Source organism: Rhinolophus hipposideros (assembly GCF_964194185.1).
Source record: "Rhinolophus hipposideros genome assembly, chromosome: 11".
NCBI classification, from domain to species: Eukaryota; Metazoa; Chordata; class Mammalia; order Chiroptera; family Rhinolophidae; genus Rhinolophus; species Rhinolophus hipposideros.
Genome location: NC_138057.1, coordinates 67949668 through 67968102, shown reverse-complemented (window position 1 = coordinate 67968102; position 18435 = coordinate 67949668). Strand labels below are relative to the sequence as shown.

Below are 18435 nucleotides of genomic sequence, written 5' to 3'. Positions count from 1 at the left end.
GGGGATTTTATAAGGGCACTAACCCCGTTCATGAGCGCTCCACCCTCATGAGCGAAGCATTTCCCAAAAACCGCATTTCCAAGTGCTACCACACTGAGAGCTAGGTTTCAACATATACATTCTGGGGGGACTCAAACAAACCTTCAGTTTATAGCAAGAAGGGAAGAAAGAAAAAGCCTGCACAGCCATATATGGCGTGCGTTCAATAAAGAACAGTGGCCATCGTCCATGTGGGCATCCATCTGGGACCGTCTCCCAGCACTGGTGTTTGCCATGAGTCAACCTTCACTTTTCAGCATTTCATTTAGGGGCAGCATTGTCATCAAACATTACTAGCATATTTTCGCATAGTTTTTTTTAAGAACATGGTGTGTTAGACTTTTCAAAGTCCAGCTTACTAGCTTTATGCACTTAACTCCTTTATACTTCTGTTCCCTCACTTAAAAAAAATAGAATAAGCATACTTACCATGTTTCCCCGAGAATAAGACCTAGCCAGACCATCAGCTCTAATACGTCTTTTGGAGCAAAAATTAATGTAAGACCTGGTATTATATTATATTATATTATATTGTATTATATTATATTGTATTATATTAGACCCGGTCTTATATTAATTTTTGCTCCAAAAGATGCATTAGAGCTGATGGTCTGGCTAGGTCTTATTTTCGGGGAAACATGGTACCATGCAGGGTCGTTGTAAGCCTGAAATGAGGTACGTTCAAAGCCCTTAGGATAATGTTTAACCCATTGTAAATAATCAGTACATATTAGCTTTAAAAATGATACTTGTTATGTGTCCTGTATGTCTAGGGAAGAAAGGGAGAATCGGGAAGGGAGGCTGACATGAAACGGCAATGACCCAGGTCCCACAGATTGTCTTCCCTTCATTTCCATTCAGCTAAGCAGCATCCATTCATTCACTGAATAAGCATTTCTTGAGTCCGTAGTATGTACTTCAGCCGCTGTGTCAGGGCTGGATGTACAGGACTGAATAAAACAGACATGGTCATTGCCCTTTGTGCCTTTTGTCCAGTGAGTGACCAGGAACAGCAGTCCACTGTGAAAATGCTGAGATAGGGGAAGGATGGGGGCTGTAGAAACCCAGAGGAGGGACATTAAGTCCCAAGTGAAGGGAGCGCCATTGACAAAACCCTGCTGGAGGTTGGGGGTGGGGGGTGAGAGACACTAGAGTTTGGCAGGCTGGATGACGGCCTCTAAGATGTCCATGTTTTAATCCCTGGACCCCATGAATAAATGACCTTACCTGACAAAGGGAGATCACGGGTACGGGTGGAAATAAATGGCTAGTCACCTGAATCTGAGATTAAGAGGTTATCCTAGATTGTCCCAAGTGGACTCAGTGTAGTCCCAAGGACCCTTAAAGTAGAAGAGGGAGACCAGAGAGGAGCTCAGAATGAAGTGGTTCCAGAAGGACTTGACTTGCCTTGACCAGCTTTGAAAGATTCTCAAAGATTCTTCTCTGAAGAATGGATTCTCTTCTGGTGCTTCCAGGAAACATGCAACCCTGCTGATACTTTGATTTTAGCCCAGAAACCCATGTCAGACATCTAACCTACAGAACCATGAGGTAATAAGTTTATGTTGTTGTAAGCCACTTAGATTTCGGTGATTTTTTTATGGCAGCAACACAACACTAACATATGGAGCTAGTATTTGAATTTAGTATTTGAATTTGGACCATCATTTTAGAAAATCATTCTGGCCGTGGAATGATAAACATCAGGGTCAAAGCAGAAGGCGGGCTACTGTGGTGGTCCCCGGGAGAGGGAATAGTGGCAAAATCAGAACAGACAGCTGTTATGTGCTGCATCTGTACCAGGAATCAGGATGTGTAGATGAGGAGGGTTAGAGGAGAATCAAAGAGATCCCAGAGCAAAATCTGGGACAGGAGACTGGCATGCAGAGAGCAACCATATCTGGCAGACTCTGGTGATCTTCAGAGCAGAGCCAAAATCGAGTGCTGTGGAAGCCAAAGAACATTTCTCCCAAAGAAAGGGCTCAGAGACAGCTTCCTGGAGGAAATGACACCATGAAGTCTGTCTGCAAGGTACCCAAGAGGGCTCAGAGGAGGTTGCAAAGAAAAATCAGATGCAGCCTCTACTTTGGAGGAGTCAGTTGAAAGGGTGTCAGGCAGGTGAGAACATACCTGTGGAAGCGGCTTTGGGTTGGACATCAAGAATATGCATGGGTAGCCAGTCCTGGTCCTGCAAACCTGGGAACCTTTAAATAAGACATGTGCCCTGCTTCTGTCTTCTCTCTCATCATTTTTGTGAGCATTGGCTGAGATGACACTGTCCCCCTAAGTGTGGGCCACTGTTTAGTCAATGAAACAACTTCATATCCCTGATCCTTGAAACAGCCCAGAAGGTAGGGGTCATAAGCTGCATTCTGCCCAGGAAGAGATGGCAGGGCAGCCCGGAAAGCCTCTACCTGGAGGTGGCCAAACTCACATGAAATGCTGGGGGTTTTATTCAAGATCTGGCTATCTTCCTGCAGCTCTCACACTGAGATGAACTCAGACTGGTGGAAGCAGAAAGCAGGCAAAGACTTTTGTGATGGGCCCAGACACACTGGTCTGTTCTCAGGCCATGGTCATTGAAAACTAGAGCTCCCAGAGAGTTCTGGTGTTCAGTGATAAAGTATTCCGGGGGAGGTGGGGTCCTGCAGGCAGCACTGCCTGACATATCCCATGACTCCATCTTCTACTCCCGCCGTGTGCAACTGATGACGAGCCCAGCAGGTTCTGCTCCCAGCTAGTCTGTCACATCTGCACCTCTCCATGTTCCGTCTTACGACTACTCCATCACGTCTTGTCTGGGTTGTTGCAACACTTCAGAACTGGGCTCCCTTCCTCCCATCTTGTTCCTCCTCCAGTCCAGCCCCCTCCCTGTCTCCAGGCAATCTTTCTAAAGCTCCAGTTAGATAGCATCGCTCTTCTGCTTAAAACCCTATAATGGGTCTCCTTGCCCTCAGAATAAAACCCACATTTCTCAGCAACCCTTAAAATATCTGATCTCTACCTGCTCTTCTCCAGCTCATCTCGCCTTTTTCTCAAAGCTTTTACATCTTAAATCTTAGCTTCTTTCAGCTTCCATAATGTGCCATTTCTGTAATGCGCTGTCTAAGTATACTATCTTCAATCTCTCTCTCTCTCTCTCTCTCTCTCTCTCTGTCTCTCTCTCTGTCTCTCTCTCTGTCTCTCTCTCTCTCTCTCTCTCTCTCTCTCTCTCTCTCTCTCACACACACACACACACACACACACACACACACAGAAACACACACATGCACACAGACACCCCTTTGGACATTGGCACATCTTATTCTTCCGGCCTAGACCCCCTCCCATAGCTCCCTTCCTTGCTCTTTCCCTGGATAGCCCCTCCCAATCTGCCAAGGCTCACCTCCTCCGGGGAGCCTTCCTGAGCTCCCCAGTCTGTGTTAAGTGTCCCTCCTCTCTACTCCCTCAGTCTCTGAACCTCCCCGGAGTTATCACTCTGCCTTATAACCACCTGTATCGTAAGTAAACTGTTCATACACTCCTCCACTACAACTCAGTTACGCATGACACTGTAGTCTTTATAGTTTTCTACGGCCCGCCCGAGCCGAGGTAATTTTCCCCTTAGGCTTCTGTTCCACTGATAGCAATAAAGTACTTCAACTCGGCAATTAAGGCTACGGAGCACCCTCTTTAGGGTAACTGTTTAGTCCGTTCAGAGTTCCCACCAATCAACCCTGCCTTTTCCTTACCAGGCCGTCTCCCCTCACCTCCACTTGGCCTCAGGGTCCAGGGGGTGCAGATGGGAGGACATTGGCTCAAACGCGGTCTAGTGAATCCTTCCTGAGAGTCACTCCGCACCTTCTCGTTTGAACTGGGCTCTGGGCCCTGGCAGTGGCACCCACTGGTCTTGGCAGTCTTTTGAGAAGGGCGACATACTGGAATCCACGGCCAAAGTCCAAAGTCCCCACACTCGGAAGCCCCCTTGTTCTAACCTCACCCCCCTTCCTCATCCCTGTCTCCATGAGTATGGGGATATACCAGGAAGTATCATCAGCTTTATTCCATCTGCCCGGTGGGTACCAGACTGAGGGGCTGAATTCTGCCATCTTTTACTCACCTGTTGCCACCCACTCACAGGAGCTCCCATTGGCTTGTGAGATAAAGGGGCTCGCAACCCCTCCCCCCAAACTATAACCTGATCTGGGGGAACAAGCTCCATCGATCCTGTTCACCTGCCCTGAAATTTCCCCCAAACCCTTGTTAGTATCTTAGGAATTTGTTGATATGGCCCTCAAGGTTGGGGTGAGTGGGGAATGGGGGTTGATTTCCAAAAGGCCAGAAGGGAGGCTGCTGATTCGCAGGTCTGAACTCTTGGTGCCTTGGGCTTCTCTCCTCAGCAATCCCACCCACCACTCATGGCAAAAAGAAGGGTTTTTTGTTCCTTTTCTTGTCTGGTGGAACTCCTCTGAGGTCACAGTCTGCACCGTCTGTGCATTCAAATAAGAGAGCGATCTGAATCAGTCGGTTTGGCTTTGATGTGTCGTGGAACCTTCACTCCCAGCACAGGCTGGCTTTTGAAACTGTCAGATAGCTCAAGACACTACAAAGTCAGCTTTGAGATTCAAAGCTGAGCGATGACCCTCTTTTTTTCTGGACGGCATCCGCTTTTCTACTGAAGGGACGAATGCCTTTGATTCGTGGGTGAGACGCCATGGACAAATATGATTTATGAGGAATGAAAAATGCTTCCTGTTAATGTTTTCAAAATCATGTTCACCTTGCACACTTTTGCATACACCTAGGAAGCATTTGGGCATGGGTCTCCTACCAGGCTACGGGCAACGTGAGGACAGAGAATATCTGTTTTATCATTGTGTTCCCAAGGCCTGCCACATCAGAGTCAAGACGTGTTAAATGAATGAATGGATAAACAGTTGAATGAAAGAATGACTAAGTCTGGAGTCCTTGGCTAGAGAACTTAAAGGAAGACCCGTAATTAAGAAGCAGATCACATGAAAACAAACTTTCATACTGGTCCCCAAGAAGGGTGGAGCTTGCGGGGGGGGCGGCAAGAGGCAGGGGGCTTGGTTTAAACACCATGGAGACCCCAGCACCTACAGACTCGGTAAAATCTAGCCCAATACTTCTCAGTCTTCAAAGAAACAAATATTGTATACCAGCCTTTCACCATCCTAGTTGCAGAGGCAAGGAGTGACTTTCCCAAACCACCCAGCCAGGCAGTGACAGAGCCACGATGACAATAGGTGTCCCAACTGCTTGATCACAGAGGAGCTCACATCTCAGCCAGTCTCTTCCTGTACCTGGCAGAAAGGCTCATTTTTAGTTGGGGGAGAGGGACGGGGCACAGTTTAAACCAGGGGAGATGTCTGCATTGGCTTGAGTGTTTGATGCCACTCTTTTAGGCAGCTTTGGGCAGCCTAAGGAGAGCCAGGGAGAGTGGTCCGGTCCCCTCCCCAGACCCCCAACACCGCCACCACCAACTCAACAGCTCCTAGGCCATGGCTCTGAGCTTTCTTTCCACTAAGAAAAAGCTGCAGACAGTGCTGGCTTCTCTGGTGTGATTTACTTCCCTGAAATACCTCAATTTAAATGCTAATTTCCCCAGAACTAGGGGTGATGGGCTCTTTCATGCTGGTGGCTGTGTATTAATGTATCCAAAACACTCACACATATTCTTAAAAGAGGGCGAGTGGCAGGGAAATCCCGGGGAAGGGTGGGGAAAGGTTGCCTAGGAGCCCAGCTTTCCTTTCTTGTGGCTCATCAGCCTGGCTCATCAGAGGGACTGGACAAGCTGCATCTCCCGTGGAAATGCTCTGTAGGTGTGTGCCACTTAGAGGCCATACACAGGGGCCATGGAAGGTGAAGGGGCCTGCCCCTCACCTCTACACACCATCAAACAGATGCTTCGGGGGGTTATACGGGGAGCAGGCTCTGTGCTGGGCTCTCTGAGGCTCTCAAGAGATTCAGTATCTAGTATGGGATTCAGGAAAAAGACTGAGCAGTAAAGATAATTTGATATGAATCCTCTTCCCAACCCCTTACCCCCATTTTACAGATGAAGTCACTAAGGCTCCTAAAGTGTAAGTGACCTCTCCAAGGACATAGCCAGATTTGGGATCCGTGTCTGTATGATCTCTGAGCCCATTCCCGGTCGACCACTTCTGGAATCCATTCACAAAACAAGATACATAAGAGAGAAGTGATAGGAAAGATGTATTCCAACTGGGGAAAATTGAAATGGTTTCATGCAAGAGGTGGTTTTTCAGTGGGGACTCTTGCATGCTGCTGGACTTCCTCACCCCACCTAGTTCCTTCACCTCCACCCCAGGTGGTGGCATAGCTTTGCACACGTACACACCAAGAGGGCAGGGGGAGAGATCACCTTTCCCACCTGGGCCCCACTAGCCCAGGGGGGCCTCCGGCTACCCTCTGAGCTCCCCAGAAGCCAGGATGCCTATGCACATAAGAAAGTTGAAGGCAGAAATTAGATTTTTAACGCTTCTTGTGGAAGAGTTGTAATTGTAGACGCAAACCCCTAATGTCCTTGGATTCTGAAGCATGCTAGAACCATGTGCTACACATCAGACAGGACTCTATCCAAGGATGTAGGTCATACACACGTTACTTCCGCTTCCGCGTTTCCTCCCTTTGTTTCCTCAACACACATTCATTGACCACCCACTTTGTACATCATTCACACTGTGCTAGGCCCTGGGGGGCGGGAGGGGGTCGTCACGAAATGGTACAGGCATCGCTGTGATCCCATGGAGCTCAGTGTCCAGTGGGAGAGGTAGGTATCAGATACGGCCCCCACGAGCCCATCTAGGCTGAGGAACTGTGGAGCCCTTCAAGGAAGGAAAAAGCAAGATGTTACAAGAGAAAGGAACAGACCCGCTCCTGGAAAGATTTCTCAAAGGCAGAGAAATAATGTGTGGTCTGAATGATAAGTAGGAGTGGGCCAGGTGCACTGTGGGGGACAACAGCTCTTCAGAGGGCAGGCAAAGCCTCCGTGGGCTCCTTTGTGGGAAGCATGCAGGCTCCATTAGAAGGATGCAGGGACGTTGGTGCAGCAGGAGAGCAGTGGGCAGGACGCAATGGTTCGTAAACCGAGGCAGGAGGAGTAGGCAGGGGCCGGCCTGGGAAAGCCGTGGAGACCTTCCCGCAGTGCTTGTGTTTGCTCCTGGTCTTGGTGAATGGAGGAGACACCTCCCCTGACTTCCCGCCGCTGAATCCCTTGTGTGCAGAGCCGTCCCCGGAACGTGAGAGACTGCACTAAATATGAGGTGAATGAGGCCTCTCATTCCCGGAACTGCCCTGAGTTCATGGGGCCCAAGATCCATCTACCATCTTACAAATCTGATGAATCGTTTCTATATAATACCAACCGAGACTGAACTGTTTTCATAGGGAGGGAAATGTTTATCTAAAGAAACAGTGGCCGTGTCTCTTTGAAGCACGCCATCCGTTTATGTGTGTGTGTGCATGCACGCACGAGCACACACGCACGCGCGCGCACACACACACACACACACATCCAGGGGCACAAAAGCACATGCCACTCTGACTATAAACAACAGGACTGCCAGGTCTCAGGTCATCTCAGTGATGAAGAGTCCGGGCTCTGGGTTGACTCCCTGAACCTGTGCTTACAGAGCCCAGTTGGTTGCAGTGGAGTCTTGGCCACTGTCACTTCCTAACTTTGGACCTCGGTTGGACAAGTTTCGTAACCTCTGTGAGCATGCATGGCTTCATCTACAAAATGGGAATAGCAACAGTCGTTGTCTCAAGGAGTTCTCGTGCAGTTAACACGACACACACACTCATATCTTGGCACACGACCTAGAGCACAGCTGGTGATGTATAAATATGATCAGTCAAGATATATCACTCATTCTTCGTCCTGTCCTCCTCCGATTACTAGGACTAGATAGTTGCCTGGTAGCTTTTTCTACACACACACACACACACACACACACACACACACACACACACACAGCCTCTTAGAACCTGAATTGGGTTCCTGACCAACTGAGTTTAAGCCAGCACCGCGCCAGCCTCCCGGGTTCACCTCCTTTGCCAGGTGAACTGAAGCTGCGCGGCCTGGGTTCCCTCTGAGGATCTGAGCGCAGAGCAACTTTCTGCTAGGCTGCTGCCAACAAGTTTTGCCTCCGGAGAAAACCCATTGATGCAAAGGCCCTGGGCGCCCCCTGCTGGCAGAGGCCGCGCAGAACTGCCATCACCCACGTGGCCTTTGAAGGGCCCTGGTCCTGAAGGAACACCCTTGGTCTTTGCTGTTGCTGTCTTGTCACCCTCTGCTTCATCCTTGCCACCCTCCCAGCCTTCCGCACTGGCCTGCGAACGCCCTCCCTTCCATCTTCTCCCTCTTTCTGACGTGCTTCCTCAAGACCCTCCCTGATTCCTGGAATCTCAGAGGTGAAACCTTCCTCCAAGAAGGGGCACCAGGAGCTCCCAGCCCTCCTGACACATTGTCCCTTTGTGGTTGGATTTACCCCCAGGGGCAGGGGCCTTGGAGGACAGAGAAATGGGGGTGGAGACGGTCTCCCTTCCTCTTCGATTACAGAAACACTGTCAGAGAAGATCTGAAATGGGGACTCAGGTTTGCAGACAAATCAAAGGCCAACCACACACACACCTAGGCAACCACCACGATCACAGGCACATGCGGAGATGAGCAAGTAGGGCTCCACCGACGGACGGGCACGCCCACCGAGGCACACACGCTTAATGCCCGGGTATTAACGGACACGCTTACTGTAGCGCGCTTCAGGGACAGGTGGGGAGCTGCAAACTCACGCAGACAGTCCCACGCCCAGTCCTGACCTCATCAGGTGTGCCGTCACACAGACCTGGGTTCACATCCCAACGCTGCCACCTCGTCATTCTGAACGTCCGTTTTCTGTCATCTGTAAAATGAAGATGACTACCTTGAAGGCTGCTGTGAGAATTGAGTGATAAAATGGATACAAAGTGCTTAGCCAGATCCTGGCAGATTATAAGACTTCAATAAAGAAATAGAGATGATGATGATGATGATGATGATGATGATGATGATGCTGCTGCTGCAGATAGGATTATGTCTCCTCTCCTGGACCTGCACAGGGTCAGACACAATAAAGGAATTGATGGTGAACTTCGCAGATGCCTGCGGGGGGGAGTGCGGGGATGTGGAAACCAAGCCACCTGACAGCGTGCACAGCTGCTTGTGCACAGCCGGAGATCCGGGCTGCAAAGGCATGGCTTGGCAGCACATATTTTAGTTTTCCTCTTTCTGATTTTCATTTCAAGTTTGCAAATTCCAGGTGGCAAGTGAAGTGATAAGCATTGCCCTCCCAGACTGTAACTGTGCTTAGTACGTCTGACTCCGAGGGTCTCTGAGTCTGAAGGGACCTCGATACCATCCATGCCAAGTGGCTGCCAAGTTTCCTGCTTGCACGCTCACAGACACAGGAAGCTCACTACCTCTGTTGGCATTCTGTTCTGTTTCTCGACAGAGAAACTAGAAAATTAGAGCCTGCCTCTCTGGGATGCACTATTGCCCACCCCACTTACGACTGCCTTTGTTCCAGGTACACTCCCCGGAAACACCCCTGAGTTCTGTCTTCTGTAGAGGCACCCAAAGAAGTTAGGGCAGGAGGAAGATCACTAGCCTGCAGGTTGGGAGACGTAGGTTTTGAGGACAACCCACTGGTTGTTGTCGAGTGAGTCACTGCCCTTCCCCAGGCCTTGGTTTCCCCATCTGTAAAAGGGGGAGTTGGATCCAAACGATCTCTTAGGACCCTTCCATTTAAACAAACAAACACCCCTTCTTTCAAACCTTCCTTTCTCCAGCTCAATCTCGCCCCCTTTTTCTGCCAGCCTTCCATGCTGTCCTAAGTTCTCTTACAGCCTGGTTCACCATTGTCCTTGTTAATACAAGGGGGCATCAGCAGCCCCGTATATAGTTTATAAAGCATCAGACTGTGTCTCAGCAATTGGCAGTTTTAGTCCATTCAGAGTTTACAGCTACCCTGAGATCTCACTTTAAAGACGAAGAAACTGAGGTTCTAAGTGGACCAGTAGCTTGCGCAGCTTGTAAGTAGTGGGCCAGAATTGGTGGTCAGGCCCCATCTGGTCAGGGTCTAGAGCCTGTCATTAGCACTGTGTTCTCGGAGTTGGGATTCAGGGAGCCAGCTGTAATGCAGCAGAGCCGCCTACCCACTCTGAGTCTCTATTCTGACGACAAGCTTCCTGCCCTCTTGCCGCCCAGCCCCCAGCAGCCTTCACTTCCTCGATTTCCCAGTCTCTCTGCTCCTCTCCACAGGGAGAACAACTTCATCAAGGACTTTCCTCAGCTGGCCGACGGGCTGTTGGTGATCCCGCTGCCTGTGGAGGAACAATGCCGGGGGGTCCTGTCCGAGCCCCTCCCAGACCTCCAGCTGCTCACTGGTAAGACATACATGCGGCCCCTTCCCTGAACACACACCTGGTCTCCAGGCGCGTATCAGTCCTCAGCACCTCCACGGTGGGCCCACCAGGCCTGCCCCTTTGGGAGGGATGGGGTGCAGACGGGACCTGCCATTTCTTGGCCTCCGATTATGTGTTGTGACATGCAGAGCTAGGGGCTGGCCTGAGACGGCAGACTCGGAGCCCAGGCCAGATCTACTCTCTTGGCAAATTTCTAGCACCCACTAAAGTATCATTAACTGTAGTCACCATGCCGTAGATTACAGCTCCAGAACGTATTCATTCTGTACAACTGAACCTTTGTGCCCTTTGACGAACATCTCCCCATTTCCCCATCCCCAACCAGTGTACTCTCTGCTTGTACAAGTGCAACATTTTTGGATTCCACATGTAAGTGAGGTTATGTAGTATTTGTCCTTCTGTGTAACCCTTACTGCTCGAGGTTCATTTTTAAATCATTCTAAGGTAAAATCGGTGAACTCTTACCCAACCAGAAGCCTCTCTGATTTGAAAACACTTCAGTTACACCGTTTATTGTTGAATGTGGGTGCCCAGCCATCCTGTGGGGGTGGGTATTATTTTTTCCCGTTTTATTTTATTTTATTTTATTTTTTAAAATTTATTGGGGTTTTTCCCGTTTTATAGATGAGAAATCTAGGTTCAGAGAGGTTTAGGACTGTCCCAAGGTCACACAGAAAATCGGCCAGGACTGGACCCAGGTGCCCTGGCTCCAGGTCTTCTGCCCTTTTCACTCCACTCTGCCAGCTCACTCTCTCCCTTCCTGAGAAGCTTTTGCAGGCTCTCCTGAGGCTCCGCCGTTTCTATCCCACCCCACGATGCCCTTCTTCTCCCAGTTCCTCTCCTACCTTTTCCTTGGGGACTTTCCTAAGATGTAAGGACTCTGGCTTTGCCTCTGTGGCATAGTAGTTGGGTGTCTTAACCACTGCCCAGGGAGAATGTCCGCCCGATGGATGATCGAACCATCTCACTGAGAGGGACATTGTCTCCCAGGGAAGACCCTGAAACATCACTGACTTGGGTTTCATTCCCCTCTATCACTTGCAAGCTCTTGGAAACCTTGCACAAGTCATCTGATCTCAGACAGGGGAGAACCCACCTGTGTCAAGAGTCCCTTAGGGACCAGGCACTGTGCATGTGTTCACCCGTGTAACCCTGAAAGGGTGTTATTGTCCCTTTTAAACTGGTTAAAGAAGTCATTGAACTCGGCCCACATGGCTAGTCCAAAGTCGAGTCAGGATTTAAACCCAGTTGGTCTTGCCTCCAAAGCTGATACTGTGTCCACTGTCCTATAGCATCACTTCCCTGACCTGTCCTACTTCAAACAGGGGCCCAGCTGTAGATCACAGGAAATCATGGGTGTAGAAGTGCTTTGTAAAACATGTCTAAAATCTGCTGTGCCTGCCTTCCTTTTCATTTTTCATAAGATCATAGAATTGCAGAGCCTACATGGGCTGTGAAGGGCATCAGTCTTCTCCTCCTTACTGAGGGGGAAATCAGGTCCACAGCATCCCTGTTGAGCGATTATCACTTTTGCATACCCTGAGTGACGGGGAGTTCACCACCTCCTAAGGCCACATTGCTGTGGTCTGGGGATCGATGCTGGGCTGCAATGGGAAGGACCCCGGATCTGTCACTGACTTTTGTGTGTCCTTAAGCAGTTCCCTTCTCTGAGCCTCAGTTTCTCCTTCTGAAAAATGGGACATAACAATTATTTTTCTGGATTATGGTGACAGTTGGGGATCGTAGATGTAAAATGCTTGGTACATTGTGGTTCCACGTGAGTGGTATGAATTGTTAGGATTATTTGTTTCGGTTTGGAGATTTTTGGAGGCGTCCTAATAAAGCAGCTGTTACATTTCAAGAGTTATTATTATTATTTTTTTTTTGTAATTACCAGAAAAAATACCTTCCTCCATCCCAGAGCTTTATTCTACCCCTAATCCCTGGATGGAGATCTAGGATAGAGTCGGGTAAGATGGGGGTCAGGGATGGGTTTATGAAAGTGAGTGAGTGAGTGAACCAGTAAATAGTTATTTATTGAGAGCCTGCTATGTACCAGGCTCTGTTCTAGGCTCTGCAGAAGTGGGAAAATACAGACCACGGCCTCAACCTCAAGAAGCTGACATAGCTCTGGAATCCAGGAAGGACCACGGATGGAGAGAGTGGGGCATGCAGTGATGAAATGTGGTTAAAGGCGGAGAGTATGGTTTGGGAAATTTCTTGACAGCCAGAAGAAATCATATATTTTTTTTTTTTCTTTTGGATGTCATGCCACCAAGTGGATGAGCTGCATGAATAGCCTGTATTCATATGTTCTGCCTTGCTCCTCTGGAGAGCAGCTCTGCTCGCTGGCCCCCCTTCCAAGCCTGCTCTGAATTAGGACAAGCGGGAATATATGGGCAGAGGCTGCCTGGGAACGGGTGTCTAGTCTTCCTTTGTAGACTATTGTCTCTACCCTGACTCAACACACAGCCCTCTGCTTTCTCCCCCAGCCACCCTCCTCCTCTCCCCGGCCTGTGCAGAGGAAAGACAGGACAGGCAGAGCAGATAAACACAGAGGACATATTTAGAACAAAACAACCTCTCTCCAGTGGACGTGTCTTTGGGGATTATGAATATTTTACTTTAAATGAAAGCCTCTCAAAAAATTATATTATTCCTGAAAAGGCTAAGGAAGGGAAAAAAAATTGACAGTAATGGACAACTTTAATACTGCAATAATGTCCAGGAAGAAATCACTTGTTCCAATGAGATTCTCATTTTAATCTCAGTATCAAATATCTTTTTAGGCGCTTCCTCACCAGGGGGCAAAAGAAAAGGATAGAAAATGTGCCTGCCATTTGCAGAGGAATCATACCAACAATAATAATAACTGTGGATGTGACTAGCCTTTCTTTTTCGTGTATTTTCCCCCTGGTTATAAAAAAGAGAATTTGAAACGCTCAGGGTAGGAAATTTAGAAAGTGGAGATGAATATAAATCAGAAAACAAAAATCTTTTATGCCCTCACACCCCTCCCCCAAAGTTAACCACTTGCTAACATTTTGTTGTGTTTTTTTTCTTTGTTTATTTTTTTTTCTATACTTGCGTTTCCCCAAAAACACATTCTATGGAATGTGAGTTGCCGTGGACCCTCTGTACAAAATGGGTTCCATGGTCAAAGAAGTTTGCAAAATTCTGCACACTAAAAAAATTGTGTTTAGTTTTGTTTAGCCAGTGTTTCTCCATCCTACTTGCAATGAGAACTTGTTACATATGTGATAGGCATTTTATGTGACGCCTACGGTCATCTCATGGTTCTATGTTACAAAACAATAGTCTATATGCAAGTGTCGGCAAACATAAAGCATCAGATGATAAATGTGTTAGGCTTTGCCTGTGGTCTCTGTGGCAGCTGTTTAGCTCTGCTGTCATCCTATGAAAGCAGCCAGAGACAACACGTGATAGGTAAACAGGCTGTGGTTTGCCGACCCCAGTCTCCACGTGCAGCATTTCTAGTTACCAAAGGGCTTCCACTTCTATTACCTTCTTCATGTCTCACCCCCTGCCTATGGAAATAAGTTCAGCATAGGTCACCGCAGTGTCAGATGGGGAAACTGAGGCACTGAGCTGTCTAGTTTCCTGCAAGAAGGTGTCACGGGGACAGATGGGACCACAAACCCACTCTTGTGTGTAGAGAAAAGTGATCTTGCAAGCTGTTGGGCAGAGAGGAAAAGCGGGGGTGGGAGCTCATCAGGGGCCAGGAAGAGGCCTGGAGTTGGGGTCCACATAAAGTGCTCGGACCCAGTGAGAGCCCACACTCTAAGGCCGAGCCTCTGTCTACTTAGAAGAGGTGGCCATTACCCAGAGTTCAAGGCTACAGGGAGGGGGTGTGACTCAAAGCCTGAATGCTGGGCTCATGTGACCTTCTTATTCCCTCCTCCAGGAGACGTCAGGTATGACGAGGCCATGGGTTACCCCATGGCACAGCAGTGGAGGGTCCGGAGTAACCTCTACCGTGTGAAGCTCAGCACCATCACACTCTCAGCAGGTGAGGACACCTCCTGGGCAGCCAGGGGACTTGGGGAGTTCAGCACATGTTCCCAAGGACCTATGGTGTAGCCCTGTGCTGGCACTGGGGGCACTGCCGTCAAGGAGCTTCTAGGGAATGCAGACGGACAAGCAGACAGTGACATCTGCACACCCCTGTAGGGTCAACACAATAGTGGGACAGTGGTGACACAGGAGAAGGAACTATCCATTCTGGGGAGTCAGAGCAGCTTCGTGGAAGAAAGGGTACCTGAGTAGGGGGCAAAAGGATGGATAGGAGAGAGGGGATACAAGACAACCCAAGTCACATTTATGTTCTTGAAACATGTCAGGTTTGTGGATTGTAGATTCTCAGGCACTGATTCTTCTGGTCTCTCCTGGCTGATATTTTCCCCTGCCCAGCTCCTCTGTAACAATAACACATCACCTCTCCCAACACACACACACACACACACACACAGACACACACACACACACACACACGCACGCACATCATCCATACTTAATCACATGAAGCCTGAGCCCCAGTGGATGGTGACAGTTTGTAGTTCTCAATATAGGGCGTGTTCTTTCATGTCTCTGTGACTTTGCACATGCTGTTCCCTCTGTCTGGATCTCCTTGCCCAGGGAACACATCCTGAAATACTCGGAGACAACTCCCGCATTCTCCATTCGCCTCGGGATAACTCAAGAAATTCCCTGGGGGCAACGACCTAACGTAAAGCACTAACAAGTGCTTGATTCGTATCTGAATCTTCTCTGTCACCCCAGCACTGACCTGAGACTGTAGGTAGGGCGTGGGTCCTCTATTCCTGTTTTCTCTACAACTAACAAAGAATCAGCACATTGTTGGTGCTCTTGTTCGATGAAGGGATGGAAACACATAAATGAAAACTGGAAACTAAGGAACAAGTGAAGGTCTCTGGAAAGATGGAGGCTGGCCTAGGTTTGCTACCCTTCCTCATAGCACTGCTGCCACGGAGTAATTGTCCCAGTGTCTCCTAATAGTGCACCAGCTCTTTTCTTTTTCAATATCACTTTGCTCATGAGCTTCATGGAGTTCTGTCAGCCTGGGAAAGGGAGGACTTCACCTTCTGAGAAGTCCAAATAGTAATTATTGCTGACATCAGTCAGCACTTTATAACGTTTTATATCTTAGAACTTACGTCAGTCCTGCAAGGAAGGATGATTTAGTCCACACTTTTTTTTTTTTTTCAGATTAGGAAATTGAGGGTCAGAGAGGTTAGGTAACTTGCCCAAGATCACACAGCTAATGAGTGGCAGGACAGGAACAGAGAGCTGGGATTCGATTGCAGTTTTGTCTGCCTGGGTAAAGAGCCACTGGGCATGTCCACGACGCTATTATTTATTACTTACCAGACACCATCTCCTCATTAACACTGCTATATTAATTACCCAGTTGCATGAGTTAACCGGTTGATGGAGAGAGGTTGTTCTAATCAAGCGCACGTGCTTTGAGCCCTGTTTCTGCTTCCCCGCCGTCCACACTTGTGAATAAGACTGTGATGTTCCTATTAGAACTACAAAGGTAGATCCACTTTAATTAATCAATAACCATGCTCCCGGGAACCCTCTTATAAATCAAATGTTGGCAAATTGGAGCTCGTTTTTAATGTTGAAAAAGAGCTTGCTCCTTTACAGTTTACTTTGATGTGACGCAGAATTGGTTGTCTGGAACAACGGTGATGGTGTGCCTGCCATGTCCAGAGCCGTGCTGTGTCCCTGGCTGGGGTGGGGGGAGGGGGAAGGAGGCCTCTGCAGACAGAGCTTGTGCTTTCAAGGTGGTGAGTGTTGCAGTTGCAGAGACCAGGATGGTGAAAGAAGGGTTTCTTGGGGGAGGGGTGGCTTCTAGGGGCCAAAGCATGGGTGGGACTTTGGCAGGAGGTGGAGAGGCCATTTCTGATGGGTGTTGTGTGTGTGTGTGTGTGTGTGTGTGTGTGTGTGTGTGTGTGTTGGGGGTTACAAGTACAGAAAGAATGAAATAAACGCTATGTCCCATTCAGGAGAAATAAGAAAACTGCCTTTAGCTGGAGGTAAAGCCTGACACAAGTGCATGGGAGATGACCGTGAAGGCCTGGAATGCTCAGATGAGGTCACTGGGCTTCATCTGGTCGCGGGGAGCTGCCCAGGAGGGTCTTCAGCCTCCTGGAAGAATAGCTTAGTGGCCTGTGTGTCTGAGGAAGGAGAATCAAGGGGAGCAGCTGGTGGTGAGAGATTGCTGTGCAGCAGCTGGGCAGTGAGGACTAAGGACCACAGAGCTGCAAAGAGGCCCCGCTGATGTAGGGAGAGAGAAGCTAGGAGTACAGGGCAGCCGGGCTGAGATAGAAAGGCAAGTGGTATTACAGGGAGCTAAGCCCGGGGTCTGGTCTGAGGACACAATACCTGCTGCGCTGGGGCCAGTGTAGCCCCAGGCCTCCAGTGTGGACAGAACCAGCCCCGGGTCATTGGGGGCAGTGGACAGGGGAGTGACAGCACACACACGTGGGTTGGAATCCTGGCTCCTCCGGCTGGAGGACCAAGGCAAGTCGTTGACGGTCTCTGAGCCTCGACCTGCTCTTCTGCACAGGGTGGTGTTGTGGGGGTTACAGTGTTGGGGCTGAGGTTGAACTAGACAAAGTGGGCGAGACCGTTAGCGGTGTGCCTGGGACTCATTAGTGGCTCAGGAGATACCAGCTTGATGTCTGAGTTGGGACTTTCAGGCCCTTGTGATCCAGATCCCCGAGCTTTGGGCCTTCCTCTGCTACCAATTCCTCTGGGTTGTCATGTCTTGTGTGTCCACCAGAGAACGGTTCTTGTTGTGTATGTTCGGACTCGTGCAGCCATGAGGCTGATACTATGGTGAGGAAAAAGGCACCAAACCCACTCCGGAAAGAGCCCCCTGCCACTTATAACCTGCCAGCCACCAGCCTCCCAAGTCTCACCCCCTCCTCGTGTTCCTCGTCTGTCCAGGCTTCACCAATGTCCTCAAGATCCTGAGTAAGGACAGCGGCCGGGAGGAGCTGCTGACCTTCATCCAGCACTACGGCTCCCACTACATCGCGGAGGCTCTCTATGGCTCCGAGCTCACCTGCATCATCCACTTTCCCAGCAAGAAGGTCCAGCAGCAGCTGTGGCTCCAATACCAGAAAGGTAAGCCTGGAACACTGCTCGGAGGCGGCGGCCAGGTGGGGCGCGGAGGTAAGTCTGCTGGGGAGACACTGAGCTCCTTGGAGCCAAATCCTCGCTCTGTCAAGTATAAACTATGTGGCCTTAGGCCACTTCCCTGCCCTTCTCTGGGCTTGAGTTTTGCCATAGACAAAATGATGATTTCTGTGATGATTTCTCAGGATTCTTTCAGTCGGGAATTTTCTGAAGCCCCAAGGTGGCGTTCTGGACTCCAGGACTCTGACCATCTACTGGGGGCTCCTTCTTCCCCACTTTCTCTCCTTGAAACAACTGCTAGGGAGAGGGTGGTGGGGAGGGCAGGGGTGTCTCTTTGACACCTTCTTCTGTGCAGGCTTCTTTTTTTAAAAGATTTTATTGGGGAAGGGGAACAGGACTTTATTGGGGAACAGCGTGTACTTCCAGCACTTTTCTCCAAGTCAAGTTGTTGTCCTTTCAATCTTAGTTATGGAGGGTGCCGTTCAGCTTCAAGTTGTTGTCCTTTCAGTCTTAGTTGCGGAGGGTGCAGCTCAGCTCCAGGTCCAGTTGCCGTTTCTAGTTGCAGGGGGCGTTGCCCACCATCCCTTGTGGGACTCGAGGAATTGAACGGGCAACCTTGTGGTTGAGAGCCCACTGGCCCATGTGGGAATCGAACCGGCAGCCTTCAGAGTTAGGAGCAGGGAGCTCCAACCGCCTGAGCCACCGGGCCGGCCCTGT

At 49.4% G+C, this 18435-nt stretch overlaps 1 protein-coding gene across 1 annotated transcript in view; it reads left to right on the top strand.

The window, feature by feature from the left end:
* Positions 1 to 18435, top strand: part of ASTN2 (astrotactin 2) — a gene marked incomplete at its 3' end in the record, with an annotated part of 830851 nt that overhangs the window by 586799 nt on the left and 225617 nt on the right. Inside the window, exons 14-16 of the mRNA XM_081066707.1 lie at positions 10364 to 10488; positions 14453 to 14557; positions 17527 to 17706. Of these exons, the coding sequence (XP_080922833.1) occupies positions 10364 to 10488; positions 14453 to 14557; positions 17527 to 17706 (410 nt within the window). The remainder of the gene's footprint in view (positions 1 to 10363; positions 10489 to 14452; positions 14558 to 17526; positions 17707 to 18435) is intronic.